This window comes from Triticum aestivum, chromosome 6D (genome assembly GCF_018294505.1).
Source record: "Triticum aestivum cultivar Chinese Spring chromosome 6D, IWGSC CS RefSeq v2.1, whole genome shotgun sequence".
Classification (NCBI taxonomy): domain Eukaryota; kingdom Viridiplantae; phylum Streptophyta; class Magnoliopsida; order Poales; family Poaceae; genus Triticum; species Triticum aestivum.
This window is the reverse complement of record NC_057811.1, coordinates 260,072,800-260,100,579: the sequence shown is the minus strand read 5'-3', so window position 1 is coordinate 260,100,579 and position 27,780 is coordinate 260,072,800. Positions and strand designations below refer to the sequence as shown.

The window sequence follows — 27,780 nt, the reverse complement described above, 5'->3', positions numbered from 1 at the left end:
CCAGCCCAACCAGCTGGGCGGGCACCTGCGTGACAACATGCAGCTCCCAGGCCAACTCATCGAGCGCCTGCGTGGCGGCATGCAGATCTTCGTGAAGGCTCCGGCACTGCGCCACCTCAGCTGCCTGCCTGCCTACATGGCACCATGTGCCTCACTGGCCAGGGCACGTGTCAAAGCATGGAGGAGCGGCGACGGACGGGACGAGCCTCGCCCCCGTCCCCAATAAAGCAAGGGGACACCTAAGCTACGCATTAAATGTGTCTTGTCCTGTTGATGAGGTCATGACTACCTTGGATACTACCAAAAATATTGCATGCATGCATATTGGATACTTCACACAATTTTGTTGTTTTTTCTCTCTTTTTTTCCTCACACTTTTTTTTTCTTTTTCTTTCTCTCTTTTTTTTCTCCGACTTCTTTTTCTTTTTTTCTCTCTTTTTTTCTCTGTCTTTTTTTCTCTCCCTCTAAGACAAACTAGATAAGATGCAGATTGGATCAAGCGAAGATGTGAACGACATCAACTATGATTGTGACAATGAACTATGGGTAGCACGTGGTGGAAATTGATGGATGGTGTGGTGGACAGCGGAAGGGATAACGATGCAGCGGCGACGTGACTAATGTGAACAGAACTCGAAACTCTAAACGAACTAGACCCTAAGACCAGCAATTCGACACGACGATGCAACCGATAATTCAATAATGCAAACAATGAAAAGAAAATTGCAAAGGCTCAGACTGGCTTGGACAAAAGGATGAATAGATCTAACTTTTTTGTGGCTTTTTCTTGGACAATAGATAAGAAAATAAATCTAATCTAGGGGAAACTGGAAATTCTCACCGAGCAACCTGAAAACTGATACCACTTGATAGAGGCGAGGGTGCCCTGATCTTTCGATTAGATGATAACTATCGATTTGGTGGAGTCGACTTTGACGATCCGACTACAAACGTGCACGACGTTGCACCTTAGCAATCGCTAAACCAACTTCGAGAGGTTATTGACCTCGCCGGAGCACGATCAACCTGACCACGAAGGTATATTCCTGCAAGCAATCGAAGAACGAGCAAGATATTGATATTTTCTTTACTGTGAGCACTTTGCAACCACATCCTAGTAGTTCATCAGAACATTATTCTCGAATTTTGTTTCTTGTTTCTACTAATCATGACAGGTTCCGGAGATAGAAGTTCTTGGACGACGGACACATCATCACCATCACAAGAGTTGGGACAACACACACAAGTACATGGTCAGGTTATCTCTTTACCGTCATTTGAGGGTAGATTTAATCCTGCTATTTATCTAGCTTGGGAGGTTGAAGTAGAACAAGTTTTTAGTCACCATGACTTTTCTGAACTTGAGCGAGTACGAGCTGCCACTAGAGCATTTACTGGTTTTGCTTCTGTTTGGTGGAGTGTGCATTGTAAGAAAAACATTGATAACCAACTCACAACTTGGAAAGATTTGAAAGAGGTAATGAGACAATAATTTTTCCCTCCTTACTATCGTCGTGAATTGCTTTGCAAATTTGAACAATTTAAACAAGGCAACGACACTGTTCATGCTTACTACCAAGAGTTCAAATCTTATATGCATCATTGTGACATAGAAGAATCTGAGGATGATACAATGAATAGATTTTTTGGTGGTTTGAACCATGATATTCAGGCACGATTTCAGTATCTGGTATGTATGTTCGTGCTTGTACCTTTGAGAGACAGTTACAGGAGGATGCATTGGATGACTACAACAACTACTATTCTAGTTCATGCTCACCACCACCGCTTGGCTCCTCCACCGTCGCACCTACTAGAGCAGCCACACCTCAGATTGTGAGCGCGACATCATCTCAAGAGTATGGTACATTGCCATCATCCGTACCTACATCAGCTACATCTTTACGACAAGGTAACTGTAAAGGTATTGATGATATAACTTCACATGAGAATGATGCATGCCTAGTTAACTTGAATACATCATGTGTTGAGTTACCTATTGATTTGAGCGCATCACCTAATCTAGAGAATCATGTTACTGTCATGAATGCGTCATGTGATCAAACATCTGAAATACCAACAATTTTGAGTGGACCCAATGAATTAATTGTTGATGCAAAAGAACCAATGTTTAATCATTTTGATATGACCTCTAATCTTGGTGATGATTCTGTGTCAAATGACTTATTGCATGTTTGCTTATTTAAGCATGTTGTAGCATGTAAATTTAATGCAAGTAAGGTTTATTCACCAATGTTGGGATGGTTTAATGATGAATATTGTCAATCTTTTCATATGAATAAGAGCTTCACTTATATGTGCAAACTGAGTTGCAATACTTTCATGCCTTCTACTTGTAATAATATTTTGGCTTTATATTTTATTAACTATGAAAGTTACTCATGTATACATGTGTCATATGTGCAAAATCCACGGGAAGTAAAAATGGATGACATATACATATACAACATGTACACCTTGTCTCTTTTGTTAGCCACATTTCAGATTAAGCAACGCCGAGGACGGCTTTATTTTCAAGAAGGGGAGGATGATGAGGACATGACTACCTTGGATACGACCAAAAATATTGCATACATGCATATTTGTCAGGTGATTTCTAGTGCAAATTATTCAATAATCTATTTATGTTATCCAGAACAAAAATACTTCACACACTTTTGTGTTTTGTCTAATTGCAGGTGTATGGGACATTTATACAATCCACATATGAAGATAGGGGAAAAGGAGAAGTTTAGGTTCTATTCAAAAAGTCCTCTCACGTCACTTTTGGGCCAAGAGAAGATAGAGTCCAAGTCTCTCACGTTCTGGATTCAGATTCGGACTGCACAGACATACCTGACTCAAAACGCCAACAACTTTTTCATACGGACTCCGAATTGGGTGATTCTTTTTTTGTTGGAAAGTAAATTTCGTCCTCTTTCCAACCCAATTGGATTCACCTTTAAATTCGTCCGGAGCATTGAGATATGGACGAAACAATCTGACGCTGCAGCAAAATCCGAGTCAAAAACAAGTCCAAAGGTGTTGCATCACCTCCACTTGGGCCCATGAGCCTTGTACGACCTAGGGTTGGTTTTAGGCTGCCTTGGGACGTCCTCCCACCTTTTTGGCCTCCACCCCTTGCTCCTATATAAGTAGATCCATCTAGTAGCTTTTTGCTTGGGATTTGTTTAGTTAAAAGTTAGCCATTGCAACTTCGTGTACTTCGTTTGTGTCCAACGACCAGACCAAGACCGCTTATGGATCCCTATCTTTATCAATACTTCATCTATATTCGCAATATTCAGATTGCATTATCATATTCTTGCTTGTTCTTTGATTGCATGCAGGAATAGACCTTCGTGGTCAGGTTGATCGTGCTCCGGCGAGGTCAATAACCTCTCGAAGTTGGTTTAGCGATTGCTAAGGCGCAACGTCGTGCACGTTTGTAGTCGGATCGTCAAAGTCGACTCCACCTAATCGATAGTTATCATCTCATCGAAAGATCGGGACACCCTCGCCTCTATCACCTGTAATACGAGCGATAAGCTCAGGGCACTGTACGCCTTTCCACCTCCTGTGTGCCACTGTGGCAGCCCCTTCCGACTATAAAAGGAGGCCCATGACATACTGGAGAAGGATTCGGCTCTTTTGAACCATGCACTGACCACATCTAGTCCGAGAGCTCAAGAACTCTCTGAAATACACCCACCAAACCAGGACTAGGGTTTTACGCATCCTCGCGGCCCGAACCTGGATAAACGATCTTTGTGCTGTCTACTAGCCCTGCTCTTCTCGCAACCCCGCGCCCCTGCAACCGTCACCGACAATATATCTCAATAAATGATGAATTTGTGTTCCAAAATTCTATATAAGAAATGTGCTTATCAAGTTCCCCCACACTTAAACTTTTGCTTGTCCTCAAGTAAAGGAATATGACAAGAGCTAGATAATGAACAGTGAGCTGACTGGAGAATGTCCCAGTGAAGTAGATCTCTAAACAGTGCATGCTTCAGACTTAGTTAGTGAAAATTAATGGTTAGAGTGCTACAAAGCAGTAGGATACTAGTAGACTTGGCCATTTTAAACTTTTACAATGATAAAAGAAGATTAGTAAGTTCAAATGCTGATTGTGCCAAAAGGTTCCTAAAGAGAGCCTGATCCCAAAAACAAAAAAAACTTAAACTTGAGATCAGATCACTTATTACCAGGAACACAACATTGCAGTTGAAAGCACTTATTGAATTTGAAGAAAGTAATGATAATATTTTATTGATCTCACCAAAGGAACATACCACCGATCCCGAGAACATGGTATACACCCGGCTCGACCAATTATTAGTTTTTTTTGTTTGTCTCCCCAAAGGAACATACCACCGATCCCAAGAATATGGTATACACCTGGTTCGACAATTACATTTTTATTATTAATTACTGCCCAAGCTAACCCGATTCCACATGCCACCGATCTAGGGAACATGACATGCTACTGTAGGTAGTCAGACTTATTTATTCATTATAAGATATATATTTTTCATTTTTTAAATGAACAAAATCAAGAATCATCACTCATCCATGTCTACTTCACATGCTACTGATCCAGAGAACATAGCATGCTAATCCATAATGGTAAGTGATTGCTCTCAATGGGAACACATTAGGCACAAACTCAGCATCCGACACTTAATGATTTAGGTGTATCAAGGTAAAAGCAGAAAATGATTAAGTTTACTAGTGCACTAGGGATTTGAGCACTCAAAACTAATAGCTTTCACTACTTTCAGCAAAGCAAACAGGATGTAGATCACTAGTTTACAAGGCATTCAACAATCAGTTCACATATTCTCATCAAGCACCATATGTCAAAGGTGAAAAATCTGTGGGACAACATTTAAGAAATGGCACAAGCAACCCAAATAGCAATTTAATTCAGCAAGCATCAATGGATGATATACTCGGAATGGGTCATGAAACAGCTCACCGGGCTTTGATGTAGCACTCGCTCGATCATCTCACATCCTCTTGCATTGTGACTCCTCTCCTTTTGCTTCCCTATCCTCATGCCGGCACAGCTTCTCTCTTCATGTGTGCTCCTTGCTTCTCCTCATCCCCATGCCATGGGTCCACCGGGGTCCCAAGGAATGTCATCTCGAACTTGGCCAGCATGTAGTGGATCGTGCACAAGCAACAAGCTGAAAGAGCACTCAACCAAGGAGGCGATACAAGTGACAAGGGTAATGCCCTCTAAATCATCAATAGAGTACCCAATTACATAAGCATAGCTATAAAGCACATGTTTAGGATGGTACAATTCAGTAAGCTCAATGCTAGTATTAGAATCACACGTTTCATTAAGCATGTGTATAGCATCAGGAACATAAGTATCATGAACAGAGATATGAGCAATGCCACTAACAGGGTGTGTATGATCATGTCCAAGCAAATAGTTTTTCAAATCTACCTTAAGTGATGGCATCATGCAATGCAAGTTAGAAGCAAAGAAATCACAAGGCAGCATGTCATCAAGAGGATTGGGTAAACCTGACATATCAGGTTCATGTATGACAATAGGCCAATGAATCTCAGGTTCTTCATCTTCATCTACAACAGCTTCTTGTACTTCTTTAGGAGTAGTAGATGATGAGTCTTCAACTTGATCACTTGGAAATTGTAGCTCTTGATCATCTTGTTCCTTGAGTTCAACTTCAATCTAAGGTCTCTCTTCCTCTGGACTTTTTCTATCTTGCTCAGCTGGATGTGACGGTGTTGGAGCCTCACATGTATCAAAGGATATCCCAGAAATACTCAGCTCTAGTTGTGAAGAAATAGTGCTGCCAGCATTGATGCTCTTCTCAATCTTCCTTACTTCTTCCACTAGCTCTTTTCCACTCTTGATCCTCTTCATTTCCTCTAGTATAACCTTCCTAATAGGATCATCCTCGGCACTCCAAGTGAACTCGAGACTCAAAAGTGTGAGTTTGTCTATGTCATCGAACTCATCTTGTGTGGGCACTTGCACATGAGATTGCTCTACCGACTCATTAGGTGCTGAAGTTGTTGGTTGACCAAATGGAGGACCATTTAACTCCATTGGACACATCTCCTGGTGCTGCGGTATATGAGTAGGAGGTGAATAAAACTGTTGTGGAGCATAGTTGTGGCTCTCCTCTTCATACCTAAATCCCTGCACATGAGATTGCTCTACCGACTCATTAGGTGCTGAAGTTGTTGGTTGACCAAACGGAGGACCATTTAACTCCATTGGACACATCTCCTGGTGCTGCGGTATATGAGTAGGAGGTGAATAAAACTGTTGTGGAGCATAGTTGTGGCTCTCCTCTTCATACCTAAATCCCTGCATTGGATTACTAGAGGCAAATGATAAGATCTCAGGGTTGTTGCTCCTAAATGACATATTCGGGTTCTCAGGCCACCCATGTGAGTAATTGTTTTGGTATGAGCTATGCTCTTGAGCAAAGCTCATGCCAAAACAATCTGGAGGGCGAGAGTAACCACGCTGACATTCAGCGAGCGAATGGCCCTGAAATCCACAAATATGGCAAGTAGGAGCAACATAAGGATGGCCTCCAGAATAAGGATCATAAGAGCTAGGACTATCCACAAAAACTACTTCTCGCTGCCGAGCTAAATCATCTAATCGATGGGAAATCTTACTTATCAGTTCTTGAATTCTTTTCATGTTGTTTGTAGTGTTGCTCGCATAAGCCTGATGATCCGAATAGAATGCCATTTCCGAGAGGATAATCCAACCTGCAAAAAAGGAAAAGAAGACAAAAAGATACTACCTAGAACAGGGGTTAGTGGCTAGAGATATATCACAAATATATGGCACAAAATGAAAACAAGAAAAACCTAGTCTATAGCCTAACACTGTCACTCGATGCTAGTCCCCGGCAACGGCGCCAAAATGATCGTTTGTAAATGCGGTGGGATATTTCGCCCAAATCGCGAGTGTCGTGTTCCCCTCAGGGACTAGGCGACGGCGACTATGCTCAGCTAAATCTAGGTAACACAATTGAGATTATGGCTGCAAGAAAATAAACCTAAACTAAACAAGGTTGCTCCCGAAGATGATCCACAAAGAAAAGGCAAAATAGCAAAGGGAGGATCAGATCTTACTTGCTCTCTTTTGGTATTTTTATTAGGCATGAGAAATTAGAAACTAACATAAAGGGAAACATTAGGACATGAACACATATAGCATAATGACAAGCAAAAGAGGGAGGAAACAATATTATAGGACAGAACAGAAATGTTTCACATCACACACATATTTATCACAGGTGCATAGCTAGCACAAGGACTAATGTAACAAGTTTCTACAACAAGTAGTACATAGGTGATCAATTTAACTAGTGACAACAGAAACACACAAGAGTACTAGTTCACATCGATCTACAAAGCAAGAAAAACAACGTGTCTCTAGACTGAACATATATCATCATCACACAACAATATATTTTGATGAATTACACACACACACACACACACACACGCACACACACATTTATATATCACAGGTACGTAACTAATACAGGGACTACAGAACACACAAAACACACATATGCAAATAGGATACTAACCTCGGTTCAGGTTACACAAGTAACAACAGAAACGAAATTATACTAGCCACAAGATTAGGACAGATCAACAGAATAATACTAAACAAGCAAAAATCTGAACTGAACAATTAACAGGTTGTAGTACACTGTCTTACAAATCTTAGTACTACAACAATTTCAGAGAGAGAGAGAGAAGCAGTAGGTAGGTTCAGAGAAGAAAGGTAGCAGGGGAAGTAGAGAGAGATAGCAGCAGGAGGTCGGGGGCGGGCAGCAGCAGCAAGAGGAGAAGCAGAAAGGAGAAGCAGCATGGTGAGGAGAGCAGCAGCAGGAGGGGAAAGAGAGCAGCAGAGGCGTGGTGAGAGGGAGTAGCAGCAGCAGGGATGCAGCAGGAAAGAGGAGCAGCAGCGGAGGTTGGGCACGAAGAAGAGGAGCAGTAGCAAAGGGATCAAAGGAGAAGCAGCAGCAACGAAGGGAAGGAGAGGCAGCAGCACGGGGGCGCAAGGAAGAGCAGCAGTAGAGATTGAGAGGGAGGAGCAGCAGCATGGTGAGGAGAAGAAGGATGGAAAGAAGAGGAGAGCAGCGGACAGCAGGGAGATGGCTGTAGGCGAGGCGGCGGCACCGGCTGGAGGTGATGGTGGATGGGTTCTGGCGGCGCTGTGGATGGAGGGAATGATGGGTGGCTGGGAGGCGCAGATGGATGGAGATTATGGGTGGTGCTATGGCGCGGTGGTGCTGCGCGTGGTGGAGCTGCTGGCGCGCCGCCACGCCGGCATGGCCGCGGCGACGGCCGGTGGTGGAAGAAGTGGTGAGGGGGAGAGAGATGGAGATGTGGCCAGGCCCGATTTGCAATGAGGTGCCGCTAGGGATTTCATTCCCCTCTCTGATCTGCACATTTGCACATTGGCCCTCCTCTTCTCTTCATTTCTGCCCAAGAAGATCCTCCTCTTCTTTTAGTTTGCTCCCCTACATTACTTCTTTCCTTCACGCTCAGGCCTTGACGTATTTCTTTCATACCCTTGTCTCTTCTCGTTAGCCACATAGTAAAAGTCTTGACGATTATAATGCCTTTGTGCACTTTTCTGCAAAATAAACAATTCACTAGTCAACATTCTCTTTTATGATTATCATTCGAATATTCAACAAGTCGTAGCAAGAATGGATGGATATATCTCAATAAATGGTGAATTTGTGTGCCCAAATTGTATATAAGAAATGTGCTTATCACTCGCCCAACGAACACTGGGGGGCAAAAGAAATCCCCCCCCCCCCGAGGTAAAAACAGTAAGTATGATCTACGCTACTCATATCCCTAAGCGGGAGCGCAAGAGCGCATTAAGGGAGATCTATGCCATAGAGCCAGTCGCCCCAAAATTCAACCGATAATCAACCTGCCCGATAACTTTTGATCGCAGAGACCATCCGACCAGTATGTGTCATGGAGGTTCGGCAGCATTAGTCCTCGATCCAATTATCGATGGATATCATCTCACGCGAGTCCTTATGGACGGCGGTAGCAGTCTTAACCTGCTTTATCAGGACACTGTCCGTAAAATGGGGATTGATCCGTCAAGAATCAAGCCCACTAAAACCACCTTTAAAGGAGTGATACCCGGTGTAGAGGCCTGCTACATAGGGTCAATAACGCTGGAAGTAGTCTTCGGCTCACCAGACAATTTCCGAAGCAAAGACTTGATCTTCGACATTGTCCCCTTCCGCAGTGGCTATCATGCACTGCTCTAACGAACCGCTTTCGCCTGTTTCAATGCAGTCCCGCACTATGCTTATGTAAAGCTTAAGATGCCTGGACCACGCGGCGTCATAACAGTCAATGGAAACATGGAGCACTCCCTTCGTACTGGGAAGCATACCGCGGCCCTCGCAGCCGAGGTACAGGGTGGCCTTATCAAGCCAAATATTACATCGGCCATCAAACCCCCGGACACTGTCAAACGAGTCTCGTCTACCCTGCAGAATGACAGTTCGGTTCATCCAGAATTTGATTAGCAATTCAGCCTCCGTCAAAACCCCCACCTAATTGCGGCATACGTACCACGCAAACATAACTACGCACTAAAAATACCATGGGCAGGGACGGAGGCACATTAAGCAAAGGTCCACAATACGGCTCGACCCTATTCGGACCTCGATATTCTTCCTTTTTTTCTCTTTTCTCTCTTTTTTATTTTCCAGGTTCTTTAAAACCAAACTCACTTTTCGGTGGTACAAAGGGCCCTTTCCCAGGCCCCTTTTGTATACTCGACCGTTGATCCTCTCAAAGGATCCTACACCACAGGTGAAAAGCTGCGCAGACGTGCGGCAGGGTGTCCAAAGGATCTTCAAGACTGCCTTTGTTAGGACCTATATACAACTTTCCCTTGTTCTCAAATTCTTGGCAGGTAAAATAGCCTTGATGATTGTGGCATTCTCTGTAAGAACTCGTTTGACTTATCCATCAAACTATAGCGGAAACAGTGTTGCCCAACCTTATTCGGTATTGGCTTATTTCATCATCTGTATTCCGTCTTTGCGACAGATTGACATATACACCTTGGCATAAATTGCTAGAGGCTCTATCCGGCCACATATATTTTTCAAAAACAAAAGTCCGAACACCTTTATAGTATACTTCGGCGTCCCGAATACCGCATTGTATGCATCAGCTCCGAATCATGTCTTTGCTCAATAGTTGGGTTGCCTGGCTCATGTGTTTACCACCTTACATTTCGCTCGTTCGGCTAAGGTAGTAAAGGGAGAACTACTGCGATTGTGTTTCTGGTTCGTCCGGTAAAACACCTCAATAAAGAAAGCCGAAAACTGACTGTCATGATATAGCGAGAGCTGGTCAGCGGTTCGGTGACTTACTAAATATTTTGCAATTTTTGTTCCATATTATACAAAGGAATGGCATCCACCCGGTCACGCGCCTAAAGCATCCAAGTCTGGATAGCCGCACGCGCACCAGGGGCTAGCTCATAGTCCCATTGTCAAACTCCTATGGCTAAGTGTGAGTGATAAAGCCGCATAGTCTGATTGCCTAGTTCACTGCACAATCACCTCCTTTATGGACCAAGACATTGGGTCAAGTGTGGTCATGTGCCATTTCAAACAGCCCCGTAGTATCTACGTGGCGGCTGAAGCCGACGACTGGCAAACTTTCAGAAATAAAAACGGCCGCACAGGAGGAAAATATTCCAGATAAAAGCACAAGTGTATTACAAAGCCTTGGCAGCCCAGATACACTCATTGAAACATAATGTCCTTCGAGCATTAACCCTCTATTAAACGGGCACCCTCCAGGACATCCTCGAAGTATCGCTCCGGCTTGCGGTAGTCCTTGCCTTCGGGCGGACCCTCGACTGCCACGACGGCGGCCTTCATCTTCGCCCAGTGCATCTTGACACGGGCAAAGGCCATCCGCGCACCCTCTATGCACGTCGAGCGCTTCACAACCTCAACTCGGGGCAAGGTGTCGCCGAGCCGCTTGACCAGGCCGAAGTAGCTGCTTGGAATGGGTCTGGCTGGCCATTGCCGGACTATGATGTCCTTCATGGCCAAACCGGACATCCTATGCAGCTCCGCCAGCTGCATCATCTGGTTGTTTAGCAGCGCTGGCCGCTCCGGCGCTAGGTACTGCGACCAGAAGAGCTTCTCCATCGTGTTCCCTTCTTGGGCCCAGAAATACTATGCGGCGTTGGCCGCACTCCCTGGGAGATCTGCAAAGGCGTCTAGAGCACTCCGTAGTCCATTTAGCAAAGCATATCTCCAACCGCCAAATATACTTTGTAAAAGAAAAGGCTTACCGACCGCTATCTGTTCGGCTTGCTTGATCTCCTCGTGAGGCGCTCGGGACTCGGTCCGCGCCTCCTTGGCCTCCTGTAGAGCCTTGGTGAGATCAACCGCTTGGGCCTTATTCTTCTCCTCCAAGGTCTCGCACTTGCTGGCGGCATCCTTGAGCTTCTGTTCCACTTCGGTCACCCGCTCCTCATACTTGCGGCGGGTGACCTGCTCGGCCTTTAAATCTGCAGCCGCTTTGTCAGCGGCCGCCTGGCTCACCCGTGCCTGCTCCTTGGCTTGGGCGAGGGCGCTCTTCAGGGCCTCGACCTCGCCCGCACTACCTTAAAATATGATCAGGACAACACAGGAGATTAGACTCCACATTGGCATATTACTTCAGGTGTGTACACACTTTTCCAAAACATACCTTCCGCCTCATCAAACCGCTTGTTGATGCGGACAATATCCTCATCGGCCAGCTCCAGCTTCTGCTTGAGCTCGGATACTTCGGCGGCCTGGGCGACCGCCGCTAACAGTGAAGCATGTTTATCAAAATAGACAACTATGTTATCTCCGACGAATATTGGATCCTCTGTTTGGCCTTTTTTCAAAAACCGAACAGAGTCTCAGGGGCTACTATCTATACACAGGCATATTTTTTGCACATACAAAGCGGCTAAGAATATTACATCGCATACCTCAAAGCCTGTTAATAGGTTGGTGAAGGCTTCGTTCAGCCCACTTTTGGCGGACTGAACCTTCTCAACCACCGTACCCATCAGGGTACGGTGCTCCTCCACGACGGAAGCACGTCGAAGTGCTTCCATCAAAGTGTCCGGCGCCTGCGGATTGATGGAGGTCGCCGGTGGAGTAGGCACTCCCCCCTCCTTCAAAGGGGGTTGCTCGCCCGATTTCGGAGCCGTGTGGGTCTCCAGAGTGGTATTCGGCTGGGGGCCGGACTGGTCCGGGCCCCCGTCATCGGTCTCCATGGGGGTTGTGCCCCCCATGTTCTCGGCAGCCGAGGCATTACCCTCTGGCGCCGTCTCGGTGGCCTTCCGCACCTCTCCCTGGCCCGGAGAGATCCTTTGGGATAACACCTCGGTGTCATCCGCGGCATGTGGCGGAGAGGCTCGCGGAGGCGTCTCGCTCTCCACCATCTCCGGCGCCAGAGAGTTCCCCGAAGACGTTAATTGTTGGGGGAGATCACGGGTCGGACTGAAATATATAATGATATGTTATCCTACGATTTGTAAAAGACCGGATATGTGTATAGTGTTTTTGAATGCTTACGATTCGGCCAGGGGCTTTGCCCTGGGGCACCGCTGGGGGATGACTTTGGCATCCAAGTCCGAGCCATCCGAGAGGGATATCTTCCACCTTTTGGACGCCTCCACCTCTAGGTCTGCGGAGGCCGCCCTTTTCTTCTTCGTCCCCCTGAGGGGAGAATTGCTCTCTTCCTCCTCCTCCTCTTTGTCTTCATCTCCCTCGTGGGAGGAGAGAGCTTTGGTATCACCGGACACAGTATCCGAAGTACCTTTACCGCGGAGCCCACCTTTGGCCTCCTTGCCTTTCTTCTAGGCCTTCTTCTCCGGCGCCTGGTACGGCGCCGGGACCAGCATCCTCGTAAGTAGAGGATCAGCTGGGTTTTCGGGCAGCGGAGCCGGACACTTGATCCGCTCCGCCTTCTTCGTCCAGACCTGATCAAAGGATGGAATTTTCAGAATACCCCTTTGAGTTGCAAACTAAGTTGTGTTCGGAGACCAAAATACTTACCGGGGTGGCTGGGTGAGCGCAGTCGAGGCCGATGTTGTCGGTCGTCTCCGGCCACGACTTCTGGGCCTTGAAAAGCAGCTTCTAGATCTCTTCGTGCGTCGTGTCAAAAAATCGCTGTAGGGTTTGCGGCCTTTCCAGATTGAACTCCCACATGTGGAGAGGCCGGCGCTGGCAGGGAAGGGTCCGGCGGAATAGCATCACCTGGATCACGTCAGTGAGGCTGGTGTTCTTTTCTATTATGTTTTTGATGCGCTTTTGCAACATCAACACCTCGTCAGTCGACCCCCAGTCCAGACCCTTGTTGGTCCATGACGCGAGCCGCATCGGGGGTCCGGATCTAAACTCAGGAGTGGCCGCCCAGTTGGCACCGCGGGGTTCGGTGATGTAGAACCGCTCCCGCTGCCATATCGTGACAGTTTCCATGAAGACCCCTTTGGGCCAGGTGACGTTGGGGAGCTTGATCACCATGGCGCCTCCGCACTCTGCGTGCTGCCCATCAACCACCTTCGGCTTCACGTTGAATACTTTGAGCCATAAGCCGAAGTGGGGGGGGGATGCGGAGGAGCGCCTCGCACACAGCGATAAACGCCGAGATGTGGAGGAAGGAGTTTGGGGCTAGATCGTGGAAATCTAGCCCGTAGTAGAAAATGAGGCCGTGGACGAAAGGGTGGAGTGGAAATCCTAGTCCGCGGAGGAAGTGGGGGATGAATACCACCCTTTCGCCGGGCTCCGGGGTGGGGATGACCTATTTCTTGGCAGGGATCCTGTGCGCAACATCCGCACTCAGGTACCCCGCCTCCCGGAGCTCCTTGATGTCCTTCTCCATCACGGAGGAGGCCACCCACTTGCCTTGAGAGCCGGATCCGGACATGGCTGGAGTGTTTGGTGGCGATGGAAAAGATCGAAACTTGGGCGCTGGAGCTCGAGGATGGGAGGGCTGAGGAAGAAGAAGGCGTGGGGTAAAAAGATGGGTCCTTATCCTCTTATATAGGCAGTGAATGTCAAGCGCCCCCTCATAAGCCTTAAAACTCGCCTACTCCCGAGGGGTCGTGCGAACGACATGGTTGGATTACCCAAACCCGTATTGATGGGAGTCCCGCAATAAGGGGACACGATCTCTGCTTTGACAAGACGTGTCAATGGAGGCCGCACCTCGAAACGCGAAGCGGGAGCCCAGAAAAACGGTTCAAAATAATAAAGGCCAGACGTAACGTTTCGCCAAAAAAGCTGTCAGTGGACATACGTTATTTTGATTGGATATTGTGCCCTTGTGATTGAAGGTTGTAACTATTATACAGAGCCGGATACAGTTCTCTCGTTCGGAAGACTGCTTTGTATTCGGAGGAGGAACCCGCCTTGCAATGCCGAAGACAATCTGCGTGCCAGACACATCGTCATTGAAGCCTGGTTCAACGGCTACTAAGGGAGTCCTGGATTATGGGGTCCCCAGGCATTCGGGCTATGCGACATGGGCCGGACTAATGGGCCGCGAAGATACAAGATAGAAGGCCTTCCCCCATGTCCGGATGGGACTCTCCTTTGCGTGGATGGCAAGTTTGGCGTCTGAATGTGTAGTTTCCTTTCTCTGTAAACCGACTCTGTACAACTCTAGGCCCCTCCGATGTCTATATAAAGCGGAGGGTTTAGTCCGTAGAGGACATCACAAATCACATAGGCTAGACATCTAGGGTTTAGCCATTACAATCTCGAGGTAGATCAACTCTTGTAACCCCTATACTTATCAAAATCAATCAAGCAGGAAGTAGGGTATTACCTCCATCAAGAGGGCCTGAACCTAGGTAAACATCGTGCCCCCTTTGTCTCCTGTTACCTTTGATCCTCAGACGCATAGTTCGGGACCCCCTACCCAAGATCGGCTGGTTTTGACACCGACAGAAGGCCTTATTTGCAAATGTGGAGAGGGGTGTGGGTATTTGTTTTGCAAAATTGCCATATTTTCCTTCCTATGTGTCAGATATAAACGACCTATACTACAGGATGGCAGGCACACCATCATCAACAACTCTGTTTTTTAAAGAGTAGAGTAGAGATAGAGATAGAGACTACTACTTCCAATGTGCTGGCCCGTGCGTTGCAATGGATCCAAAGTAGTAGAATAATACTTGTTCATGGGCTTGAAATATAAACACTCTAGTTTTGATATACATATATCAGTAAAAATAAACCATGCTTCACTCAAAATATATTCCTCGGGCTGTTTTGATGAGGTGAGGGACGGGTGTGGCTGGTTTGAAGATAATAGGTTTTAAAAAAAATTAGAGCTATTTTTTTACATTTTGTAGCGTGGCACGACATCCGGTGCACCTAAGCGTCTGAAATTTTTTTGAGTTTGGGTCGGTGGCACACCCTACGGCAAGATGCCCATGTGGGCTTCTTCTATAACTAGCAAGATGCCCGTGCATTGCAGGGAACATCAAGATGCATTTTTTTTACAAAACACCTGTTGTGATTGACCCTTGCAGGAGTAATCCCATGTGTAAAAACTAATGATATCTCGAGAATTTTATCGGAAAAATGGTATCTTTGGAACAAGTTTTCTCTACTTCTGCTCCTTCCAGTGAGCGGTATGCAATACATGTGTCAGCAGAAATGACAGGTTGTCCATGGAAGTTGAACCACGGCGACCATCACGTTTCTTGTTTCTACCATTGCCACACCCACACATGATTCCCACGACGCTGGTCCAACCCACGGCACGACGTCCCCCGACGTGCGCCTCATCCCTCCTGGCCCCACCGCTCCTCTGCCTTTGTGTGCATGACATGCGGGCCAGCCGAACTGCGATGACCATCAACTTTCTACCACAGCCACACCTGATTGGACGCGGTTTGCCTGCTCCGCTCCGGTGCTCCGATCCGTACTCCCGCACCAGCGAATATTCATCCAACGGCTGTGACACATTTCGTCCCGGGCATCAATCCTCAGCTAGAGTACTTCTGTACTATAGGTAGTACCCGCCGGTGTGGCCATCTACGCCTCGTAACGTCTCGCCGCCCAGCTGTGGCACCCTCACCACGGCCACGCCACCACTGGCCGGTTCATCTCGAACGAGTGAGTCGTGAACCACGCCACCACCCTGAGAATGGCATGTAGGCCATCCGCATTTAAGGTCTGCATGTCATTGACTCATAGGCCGGTGCACTAAGCCACTGAAGCTCGGTCCCGTGGGCCCCGAGAGGGAAATGTAACTCCCGCGGCAGGCCTTGTGGTGCTCCCGTAGTACGAGCTCGTGCCAAACCCGGAATTTGTTTTTTAATACTACCAACTAGTAAGGTACACGTGCATTGCACGCATGAGATTTGGTAATCAAATTATGAATAACTAACACACTATAGCATGTAAGCTTCTAGTCATATATGCATGATGTAGATGTTCGTTTAATTCTAATAGTTCATATAGTTCAAAATCAATTAGTTTTATTAAAAAAATCTATTTTATGATTCATGGAATTGTGCATTGTAAATCATAAAGTAAAAAACAAATAGTGACAATTCATTTTGAAAAAAAAATGTTTGGGCAATTAAGATATGGAAGATTCTAGATTAAAGGAGAAGTGCTTGTGTTTTGAGGTTTGTGCATTATGCTTAAGTTCAACCATGGAGTCTTCTAGATTCTACATGTGGCAGAATCTGGTGGAATGTAGAAGATATCCAACAACCAGTAGTGCTCGGATTTGCCATCTTTGTACCGTCGGATTGGCTTCATCCAACCACCAACTTTAAAAGTTATTCACACACTATATAGGGGTATAGATGTGACGGCCCGTGCATTGCAATGGATCCAAAGTATATCTATTTAATGGAGTGCACTCTAAAAACATTGTCTATTTATTTTTCTCTAACCTTTCGTAGCCATGCAACCAAGCCACATAAGCTTCATGGGTGCCCCCCCACATCATATTATTCATACTACATTGACTAAAAAAAGATAAATCACCCAAAACAAGATCTTCCCGTTTTTTGTTCCTACGATGTCGTGCCGTGCACGTACCTAGTTGTATAGTGGTAGTACTAGTTGTAGTACAAACTTCGTACTAGTAGGAGTAGTAGTACGGAATGCTCCTACTTTATCAACGAGCCCCATCTGACACCAAATTTTGTTGGCTTTCGTGCTACACCTAGATCTTCCCCTCGTTTCTGTTTTCCAACTCGGCGGCGGGCGAGGTGCGGTTTTCCAATAGTCAATTTGCTCAATGGTGGTCCCACATGAAAGTGAAAATGCGAGGAAACACGCCTTCCCTAGCTATGTGGCATGCCAGACGGGCCGTGGAGTACTCCTGATTCCCGGGCACGTGGGGGTGCGACGCGAATGCGGCAGGCCTTTTCCTTTTACTAGCAATGTGCCCGTGCGTTGCGACGGATCCAAAGTAGTAGAATAGTAGTATTTGTTCACAAACTTGAAAGAAATCACTGTTGTTTTGATATACTGCTAATATATTACTTTTCACTCAAAATATATTTCTCAGGGTGTTTTGATGAGGTGAGGGAGGGATGTGGTTGCTGTCAAGATAATAAGGGGTTTTCTGCAAATTGGAGCAGAGAAGTGGGCTATTGTTGCAAAAATGCCAGAATTTACCTCACAGCCGTTAGATGCAGATCTAATGGTCATAAACGACATACGGCAGACACACCACCATCACGAACTGAGTCTTTTATAGGAGTAGGAGTAGAGAAACATGTATAAATTGTAATATTTGGTTCTGCTCCTTGGCACAATCGATAGATAGAAATGACGATTGGAAACGCCAGGGCGGGGCTATTTCCACCAGATAAGCAGGGTACGTAGTAGCTAGGTTGGCGCATCGTCGGTTTGGTCACCTGCACTCTGACATGTTCTAGTGTTTCTAGCAAGATGCCCGTGTTGGCGTCCTGGGAATGGGGGTGCCCAGACTTGCCTGCCTGCGGCCCGCGAGCGTGGCTCCATCAACGGCCTGGTATGGCCCAGCTTCAGCAACATCAGCGCAAGACCCTCACGAGGGGCCAAGCCTCGCGAGGCGGACGACGCCGAGACCTCCCTGGGGGAGATATCTATGCAAGGTGCACCTCGCGAGGTTCGCGTGACGTGAGCCATGACGACCTAGGCCAGGCGGGCGCCAGCGGGCGCAGTGTACCATTTTCCTCTTTGGTGCTAAGGAGGCAAGTGTTGGGGAACGTAGTAATTTCAAAAAATTTCCTACGCACACGCAAGATCATGGTGATGCATAGCAACGAGAGGGGAAAGTGTTGTCCATGTACCCTCGTAGACCGAAAGCGGAAGCGTTTATCACGCGGTTGATGTAGTCGTACGTCTTCACGATCCGACCGATCAAGTACCGGACGCAAGGCACCTCCGAGTTCAGCACACGTTTAGCTTGATGACGTCCCTCGAATTCCGATCCAGCCGAGTGTTGAGGGAGAGTTTCGTCAGCACGACGGCGTGGTGACGATGATGATGTTCCACCGACGCAGGGCTTCGCCTAAGCTCCGCAACGGTATTATCGAGGTGTAATATGGTGGAGGGGGGCACCGCACACGTCTAAAATATCGTATATCAACTTGTGTCTAGAGGTGCCCCCAGCCCCCGTATATAAAGGAGCAAGGGGGAGGCCGGCTGCCTTGGGCGCGCCAAGGAGAGGGGGGGAGTCCTCCTCCTAGTAGGAGTAGGACTCCCCTTTCCTAGTCTAACTAGGAAGAGAGGGGGGGAAGGAAAGAGAGGGAGAGGGAGAGGGAAAGAGGGGCTGCGCCCCCTCCCCTAGTCCAATTAGGACTCCTCATGGGAGGGGGCGCGCCACCTCCTGGCTGCTGCCCTCTCTCTCCCCTCAAGGCCCACTAAGGCCCAATACTTCCCCGGGGGGTTCCGGTAACCCCTCCGACACTCCGGTTTTATCCGAAACTTCTCCGGAACACTTCCGGTGTCCGAATATAGTCGTCCAATATATCAATCTTTATGTCTCGACCATTTCGAGACTCCTCGTCATGTCCGTGATCACATCCGGGACTCCGAACAACCTTCGGTACATCAAAACATATAAACTCATAATATAACTGTCATCGTAACTTTAAGCGTGCGGACCCTACGGGTTCGAGAACTATGTAGACATGACCGAGACACCTCTCCGGTCAATAACCAATAGCGGAACCTGGATGCTCATATTGGTTCCTACATATTCTACGAAGATCTTTATCGGTCAGACCGCATAACAACATACGTTGTTCCCTTTGTCATCGGTATGTTACTTGCCCGAGATTCGATCGTCGGTATCTCGATACCTAGTTCAATCTCGTTACCGGCAAGTCTCTTTACTCGTTCCGTAATACATCATCCCGCAACTAACTCATTAGTCACAATGCTTGCAAGGCTTATAGTGATGTGCATTACCGAGTGGGCCCAGAGATACCTCTCCGACAATCGGAGTGACAAATCCTAATCTCGAAATACGCCAACCCAACAAGTACCTTTGGAGACACCTGTAGAGCACCTTTATAATCACCCATTTACGTTGTGACGTTTGGTAGCACACAAAGTGTTCCTCCGGTAAACGGGAGTTGCATAATCTCATAGTCATAGGAACATGTATAAGTCATGAAGAAAGCAATAGCAACATACTAAACGATCGGGTGCTAAGCTAACGGAATGGGTCAAGTCAATCACGTCATTCTCCTAATGAGGTGATCCCGTTAATCAAATGACAACTCATGTCTATGGCTAGGAAACATAACCATCTTTGATTAACGAGCTAGTCAAGTAGAGGCATACTAGTGACACACTGTTTGTCTATGTATTCACACATGTATTATGTTTCCGGTTAATACAATTCTAGCATGAATAATAAACATTTATCATGATATAAGGAAATAAATAATACTTTATTATTGCCTCTAGGGCATATTTCCTTCAGTCTCCCACTTGCACTAGAGTCAATAATCTAGATTACACAGTAATGATTCTTACACCCATGGAGTCTTGGTGCTGATCATGTTTTGCTCGTGGAAGAGGCTTAGTCAACGGGTCTGCAACATTCAGATCCGTATGTATCTTGCAAATTTCTATGTCTCCCACCTGGACTAAATCCCGGATGGAATTGAAGCGTCTTTTGATGTGCTTGGTTCTCTTGTGAAATCTGGATTCCTTTGCTAAGGCAATTGCACCAGTATTGTCACAAAAGATTTTCATTGGTCCCGATGCACTAGGTATGACACCTAGATCGGATATGAACTCCTTCATCCAGACTCCTTCATTTGCTGCTTCCGAAGCAGCTATGTACTCCGCTTCACACGTAGATCCCGCCACGACACTTTGCTTAGAACTGCACCAACTGACAGCTCCACCGTTCAATGTAAATACGTATCCGGTTTGCGATTTAGAATCGTCCGGATCAGTGTCAAAGCTTGCATCAACGTAACCACTTACGATGAGCTCTTTGTCACCTCCATAAACGAGAAACATATCCTTAGTCCTTTTCAGGTATTTCAGGATGTTCTTGACCGCTGTCCAGTGATCCACTCCTGGATTACTTTGGTACCTCCCTGCTAAACTTATAGCAAGGCACACATCAGGTCTGGTACACAGCATTGCATACATGATAGAGCCTATGGCTGAAGCATAGGGAACATCTTTCATCTTCTCTCTATCTTCTGCAGTGGTCGGGCATTGAGTCTTACTCAATCTCACACCTTGTAGTACAGGCAAGAACCCTTTCTTTGCTTGATCCATTTTGAACTTCTTCAAAACTTTGTCAAGGTATGTGCTTTGTGAAAGTCCTATTAAGCGTCTTGATCTATCTCTATAGATCTTAATGCCTAATATATATGCAGCTTCACCGAGGTCTTTCATTGAAAAACTCTTATTCAAGTATCCCTTTATGCTATCCAGAAATTCTATATCATTTCCAATCAGCAATATGTCATCCACATATAATATCAGAAATGCTACTGAGCTCCCACTCACTTTCTTGTAAATACAGGCTTCTCCAAAAGTCTGTATAAAACCAAATGCTTTGATCACACTATCAAAGCGTTTATTCCAACTCCGAGAGGCTTGCACCAGTCCATAAATGGATCGCTGGAGCTTGCACACTTTGTTAGCTCCCTTTGGATCGACAAAACCTTCCGGTTGCATCATATACAACTCTTCTTCCAGAAATCCATTCAGGAATGCAGTTTTGACATCCATTTGCCAAATTTCATAATCATAAAATGCGGCAATTGCTAACATGATTCGGACAGACTTAAGCATCGCTACGGGTGAGAAGGTCTCATCGTAGTCAATCCCTTGAACTTGTCGAAAACCTTTCGCAACAAGTCGAGCTTTATAGACAGTAACATTACCATCAGCGTCAGTCTTCTTCTTGAAGATCCATTTATTTTCAATGGCTTGCCGACCATCGGGCAAGTCAACCAAAGTCCATACTTTGTTCTCATACATGGATCCCATCTCGGATTTCATGGCTTCAAGCCATTTTGCGGAATCTGGGCTCACCATCGCTTCTTCATAGTTCGTAGGTTCGTCATGGTCTAGTAACATAACCTCCAGAACAGGATTACCGTACCACTCTGGTGCGGATCTTGATCTAGTTGACCTACGAGGTTCAGTAATAACTTGATCTGAAGTTTCATGATCATTATCATTAACTTCCTCACTAATTGGTGTAGGTGTCGCAGAAACTGATTTCTGTGATGATCTACTTTCCAATAAGGGAGCAGGTACAGTTACCTCATCAAGTTCTACTTTCCTCCCACTCACTTCTTTCGAGAGAAACTCCTTCTCTAGAAAGGATCCATTCTTAGCAACGAATATCTTGCCTTCGGATCTGTGATAGAAGGTGTACCCAACAGTCTCCTTTGGGTATCCTATGAAGACACATTTCTCCGATTTAGGTTCGAGCTTATCAGGTTGAAGTTTCTTCACATAAGCATCGCAACCCCAAACTTTAAGATACGACAACTTTGGTTTCTTGCCAAACCATAGTTCATAAGGCGTCGTCTCAACGGATTTCGATGGTGTCCTATTTAGAGTGAATGCAGCCGTCTCTAAAGCATAACCCCAAAACGATAGCGGTAAATCAGTAAGAGACATCATAGATCGCACCATATCTAATAAAGTACGATTACGACGTTCGGACACACCATTACGCTGTGGTGTTCCGGGTGGCGTGAGTTGCGAAACTATTCCGCATTGTTTCAAATGTAGGCCAAACTCGTAACTCAAATATTCTCCTCCACGATCAGATCGTAGGAATTTTATTTTCTTGTTACGATGATTTTCAACTTCACTCTGAAATTCTTTGAACTTTTCAAATGTTTCAGACTTATGTTTCATTAAGTAGATATACCCATATCTGCTCAAATCATCTGTGAAGGTGAGAAAATAACGATATCCGCCACGAGCCTCAATATTCATCGGACCACATACATCTGTATGTATGATTTCCAACAAATCTGTTGCTCTCTCCATAGTTCCGGAGAACGGTGTTTTGGTCATCTTGCCCATGAGGCACGGTTCGCAAGTACCAAGTGATTCATAATCAAGTGATTCCAAAAGTCCATCAGTATGGAGTTTCTTCATGCGCTTTACACCGATATGACCCAAACGGCAGTGCCACAAATAAGTTGCACTGTCATTATCAACTCTGCATCTTTTGGCTTCGACATTATGAATATGTGTATCACTACTATCGAGATTCATTAAAAATAGACCACTCTTCAAGGGTGCATGACCATAAAAGATATTATTCATATAAATAGAACAACCATTATTCTCTGATTTAAATGAATAACCGTCTCGCATTAAACAAGATCCAGATATAATGTTCATGCTCAACGCTGGCACCAAATAACAATTATTTAGGTCTAAAACTAATCCCGAAGGTAGATGTAGAGGTAGCGTGCCGACGGCGATCACATCGACTTTGGAACCATTTCCCACGCGCATCGTCACCTCGTCCTTAGCCAATCTTCGCTTAATCCGTAGCCCCTGTTTCGAGTTGCAAATATTAGCAACAGAACCAGTATCAAATACCCAGGTGCTACTGCGAGTATTAGTAAGGTACACATCAATAACATGTATATCACATATACCTTTGTTAACCTTGCCATCCTTCTTTTCCGCCAAATACTTGGGGCAGTTCCGCTTCCAGTGACCAGTCTGCTTACAGTAGAAGCACTCAGTTTCAGGCTTAGGTCCAGACTTGGATTTCTTCTCCTGAACAGCAACTTGCTTGCTGTTCTTCTTGAAGTTCCCCTTCTTCTTCCCTTTGCCCTTTTTCTTGAAACTAGTGGTTTTACTGACCATCAACACTTGATGCTCCTTTTTGATTTCTACCTCCGCTGCCTTTAGCATTGCGAAGAGCTCGGGAATTGTCTTATTCATCCCTTGCATGTTATAGTTCATCACGAAGCTCTTGTAGCTTGGTGGCAGTGATTGAAGAATTCTGTCAATGACGCTATCATCCGGAAGATTAACTCCCAGTTGAATCAAGTGATTATTATACCCAGACATTTTGAGTATATGCTCACTGACAGAACTATTCTCTTCCATCTTGCAGCTGTAGAACTTATTGGAGACTTCATATCTCTCAATCCGGGCATTTGCTTGAAATATTAACTTCAACTCCTGGAACATCTCATATGCTCCATGACGTTCAAAACGTCGTTGAAGACCCGGTTCTAAGCCGTAAAGCATGGCACACTGAACTATTGAGTAGTCATCAGCTTTGCTCTGCCAGACGTTCATAACTTCTGGCGTTGCTCTTGCAGGAGGCCTGGCACCTAGCGGTGCTTCTAGGACGTAATTCTTCTGTGCAGCAATGAGGATAATCCTCAAGTTACGGACCCAGTCCGTGTAATTGCTACCATCATCTTTCAACTTAGCTTTCTCAAGGAACGCATTAAAATTCAACGGAACAACAGCACGGGCCATTTATCTACAATTAACATAGACAAGCAAGATACTATCAGGTACTAAGTTCATGATAAATTTAAGTTCAATTAATCATATTACTTAAGAACTCCCACTTAGATAGACATCCCTCTAATCATCTAAGTGATTACGTGATCCAAATCAACTAAACCATGTCCGATCATCACGTGAGATGGAGTAGTTTCAATGGTGAACATCACTATGTTGATCATATCTACTATATGATTCACGCTCGACCTTTCGGTCTCCGTGTTCCGAGGCCATATCTGCATATGCTAGGCTCGTCAAGTTTAACCTGAGTATTCCGCGTGTGCAACTGTTTTGCACCCGTTGTATTTGAACGTAGAGCCTATCACACCCGATCATCACGTGGTGTCTCAGCACGAAGAACTTTCGCAACGGTGCATACTCAGGGAGAACACTTTTATCTTGAAATTTTAGTGAGAGATCATCTTATAATGCTACCGTCAATCAAAGCAAGATAAGATGCATAAAAGATTAACATCACATGCAATCAATATAAGTGATATGATATGGCCATCATCATCTTGTGCTTGTGATCTCCATCTCCGAAGCACCGTGCTCGTGATCTCCATCTCCGAAGCACCGTCATGATCACCATCGTCACCGGCGCGACACCTTGATCTCCATCGTAGTATCGTTGTCGTCTCGCCAACTTATTGCTTTTACGACTATCGCTACCGCTTAGTGATAAAGTAAAACAATTACATGGCGATTGCATTGCATACAATAAAGCGACAACCATATGGCTCCTGCCAGTTGCCGATAACTCGGTTACAAAACATGATCATCTCATACAATAAAATATAGCATCATGTCTTGACCATATCACATCACAACATGCCCTGCAAAAACAAGTTAGACGTCCTCTACTTTGTTGTTGCAAGTTTTACGTGGCTGCTACGGGCTTAGCAAGAACCGTTCTTACCTACGCATCAAAACCACAACGATAGTTTGTCAAGTTGGTGTTGTTTTAACCTTCGCAAGGACCGGGCGTAGCCACACTCGGTTCAACTAAAGTGAGAGAGACAGACACCCGCCAGTCACCTTTAAGCAACGAGTGCTCCCGACGGTGAAACCAGTCTCGCGTAAGCGTACGCGTAATGTCGGTCTGGGCCGCTTCATCTCACAATACCGCTGAACCAAAGTATGACATGCTGGTAAGCAGTATGACTTATATCGCCCACAACTCACTTGTGTTCTACTCGTGCATAGCATCAACGCATAAAAACCAGGCTCAGATGCCACTGTTGGGGAACGTAGTAATTTCAAAAAAAATCCTACGCACACGCAAGATCATGGTGATGCATAGCAACGAGAGGGGAAAGTGTTGTCCACGTACCCTCGTAGATCGAAAGCAGAAGCGTTTATCACAACGCGGTTGATGTAGTCGTATGTCTTCACGATCCGACCGATCAAGTACCGAACGCACGGCACCTCCGAGTTCAGCACACGTTCAGCTCGATGACGTCCCTCGAACTCCGATCCAGCCGAGTGTCGAGGGAGAGTTTTGTCAGCACGACGGCGTGGTGACGATGATGATGTTCCACCGACGCAGGGCTTCGCCTAAGCTCGGCAACGGTATTATCGAGGTGTAATATGGTGGAGGGGGGCACCGCACACGTCTAAAATATCGTATATCAACTTGTGTCTAGAGGTGCCCCCCTACCCCCATATATAAAGGAGCAAGGGGGAGGCCGGCTGCCTTGGGCGCGCCAAGGAGAGGGGGGAGTCCTCCTCCTAGTAGGAGTAGGACTCCCCTTTCCTAGTCTAACTAGGAAGAGAGGGGGGAAGGAAAGAGAGGGAGAGGAGAGGGAAAGAGGGGCTGCGCCCCCCTCCCCTAGTCCAATTAGGACTCCTCATGGGAGGGGGGCGCCACCTCCTGGCTGCTGCCCTCTCTCTCCCCTCAAGGCCCACTAAGGCCCAATACTTCCCCGGGGGGTTCCGGTAACCCCTCCGGCACTCCGGTTTTATCCGAAACTTCTCCGGAACACTTCCGGTGTCCGAATATAGTCGTCCAATATATCAATCTTTATGTCTCGACCATTTCGAGACTCCTCGTCATGTCCGTGATCACATCCGGGACTCCGAACAACCTTCGGTACATCAAAACATATAAACTCATAATATAACTGTCATCGTAACTTTAAGCGTGCGGACCCTACGGGTTCGAGAACTATGTAGACATGACCGAGACACCTCTCCGGTCAATAACCAATAGCGGAACCTGGATGCTCATATTGGTTCCTACATATTCTACGAAGATCTTTATCGGTCAGACCGCATAACAACATACGTTGTTCCCTTTGTCATCGGTATGTTACTTGCCCGAGATTCGATCGTCGGTATCTCGATACCTAGTTCAATCTCGTTACCGGCAAGTCTCTTTACTCGTTCCGTAATACATCATCCCGCAACTAACTCATTAGTCACAATGCTTGCAAGGCTTATAGTGATGTGCATTACTGAGTGGGCCCAGAGATACCTCTCCGACAATCGGAGTGACAAATCCTAATCTCGAAATACGCCAACCCAACAAGTACCTTTGGAGACACCTGTAGAGCACCTTTATAATCACCCATTTACGTTGTGACGTTTGGTAGCACACAAAGTGTTCCTCCGGTAAACGGGAGTTGCATAATCTCATAGTCATAGGAACATGTATAAGTCATGAAGAAAGCAATAGCAACATACTAAACGATCGGGTGCTAAGCTAACGGAATGGGTCAAGTCAATCACGTCATTCTCCTAATGAGGTGATCCCGTTAATCAAATGACAACTCATGTCTATGGCTAGGAAACATAACCATCTTTGATTAACAAGCTAGTCAAGTAGAGGCATACTAGTGACACACTATTTGTTTATGTATTCACACATGTATTATGTTTCCGGTTAATACAATTCTAGCATGAATAATAAACATTTATCATGATATAAGGAAATAAATAATACTTTATTATTGCCTCTAGGGCATATTTCCTTCAGCAAGCGCAGGCGCGGGGTCCCAAGGCATCAAGCAAAGGTTTCCATATCGGTGCAACAAGAGCAAGACCAACAGGACGGCAGGACGAAGGTCATCGCGGAGCCCACAACAGCATCACCACCAGAGCCTTTGGCAGGCGAAGACTACTTTTGTCTAGATAGCTTGTACTAGTTGCCCCCCTTCAAGCTTGGCCGTTGTGGGATCCCTTCCTGCCTAAACATTTAGGAAGAGGACCAAGGGCACTATAAATAGAACCTAGCCACCACCGTAGTAAGACGGATCATTCAGATCATCCTCACACCCACCAGCTCATCAAGCTCAAGAACACCTCACCTCCTGAGGTTGTTCATCCACTGTACTAGTTCATCCTCAGCCCCACGAGGCAATCCACCACAGAGCTGGAGTAGGGTATTACACCGCAAGGTGGCCCGAACCAGGATAAATCTTTGTGTCCCTTGTTCTTTTGGTTCGTCGAGCTGGGCCGTGGGATCGTTTAGGGAGCAAGCTAGGGAGAGAGTGTTCCTCGTGCGTATCCCAGAGTTCGAACCTCTCAAGGGTCTGCGGAACCCGTAATCCGACATTTGGCGCGCCAGGTAGGGGTGCGCTGAAACCTCTCTTCCGTCGACCGACGCACCGCCGCTCCACCGCTTCCATGGCTGACGCTCGTCCAGCCCTTGCCGAGCACTGAGCCGCTCTCGCCGCTCTCGTCGCCCAGACGGCTCCCATCA

At 46.2% G+C, this 27,780-nt stretch overlaps 1 protein-coding gene across 2 annotated transcripts; it reads right to left on the bottom strand.

The window, feature by feature from the left end:
- Positions 1 to 3,521: 3,521 nt before the first annotated feature.
- LOC123144591 (uncharacterized) lies at positions 3,522 to 8,415 on the bottom strand. 2 transcript variants are annotated; one of them, XM_044563794.1, is made up of 2 exons: positions 6,348 to 8,112; positions 3,522 to 6,176 (listed from the first exon to the last, which is right to left on the bottom strand). In XM_044563794.1, the coding sequence occupies exons 1-2, from the start codon at positions 6,749 to 6,751 to the stop codon at positions 5,711 to 5,713; spliced, it is 870 nt and encodes a 289-aa protein (XP_044419729.1). In that variant the 5' UTR covers positions 6,752 to 8,112; the 3' UTR covers positions 3,522 to 5,710. The 2 variants fall into 2 exon arrangements, 1 of the variants encoding a protein (XP_044419729.1); XR_006471747.1 differs by having other exon boundaries at positions 3,525 to 3,811; positions 4,982 to 8,415.
- Positions 8,416 to 27,780: the final 19,365 nt, after the last annotated feature.

Bases quoted from the DNA above. Each gene is read 5' to 3' on its own strand.
- LOC123144591 (XM_044563794.1), bottom strand. From the start codon at position 6,751: ATGGCATTCTATTCGGATCATCAGGCTTATGCGAGCAACACTACAAAC. The intron at 6,177-6,347 runs GTATGAAGAGGA...GCAGGGATTTAG, and splicing joins AATCCAATGCAGGGATTTAG to GTATGAAGAGGAGAGCCACA.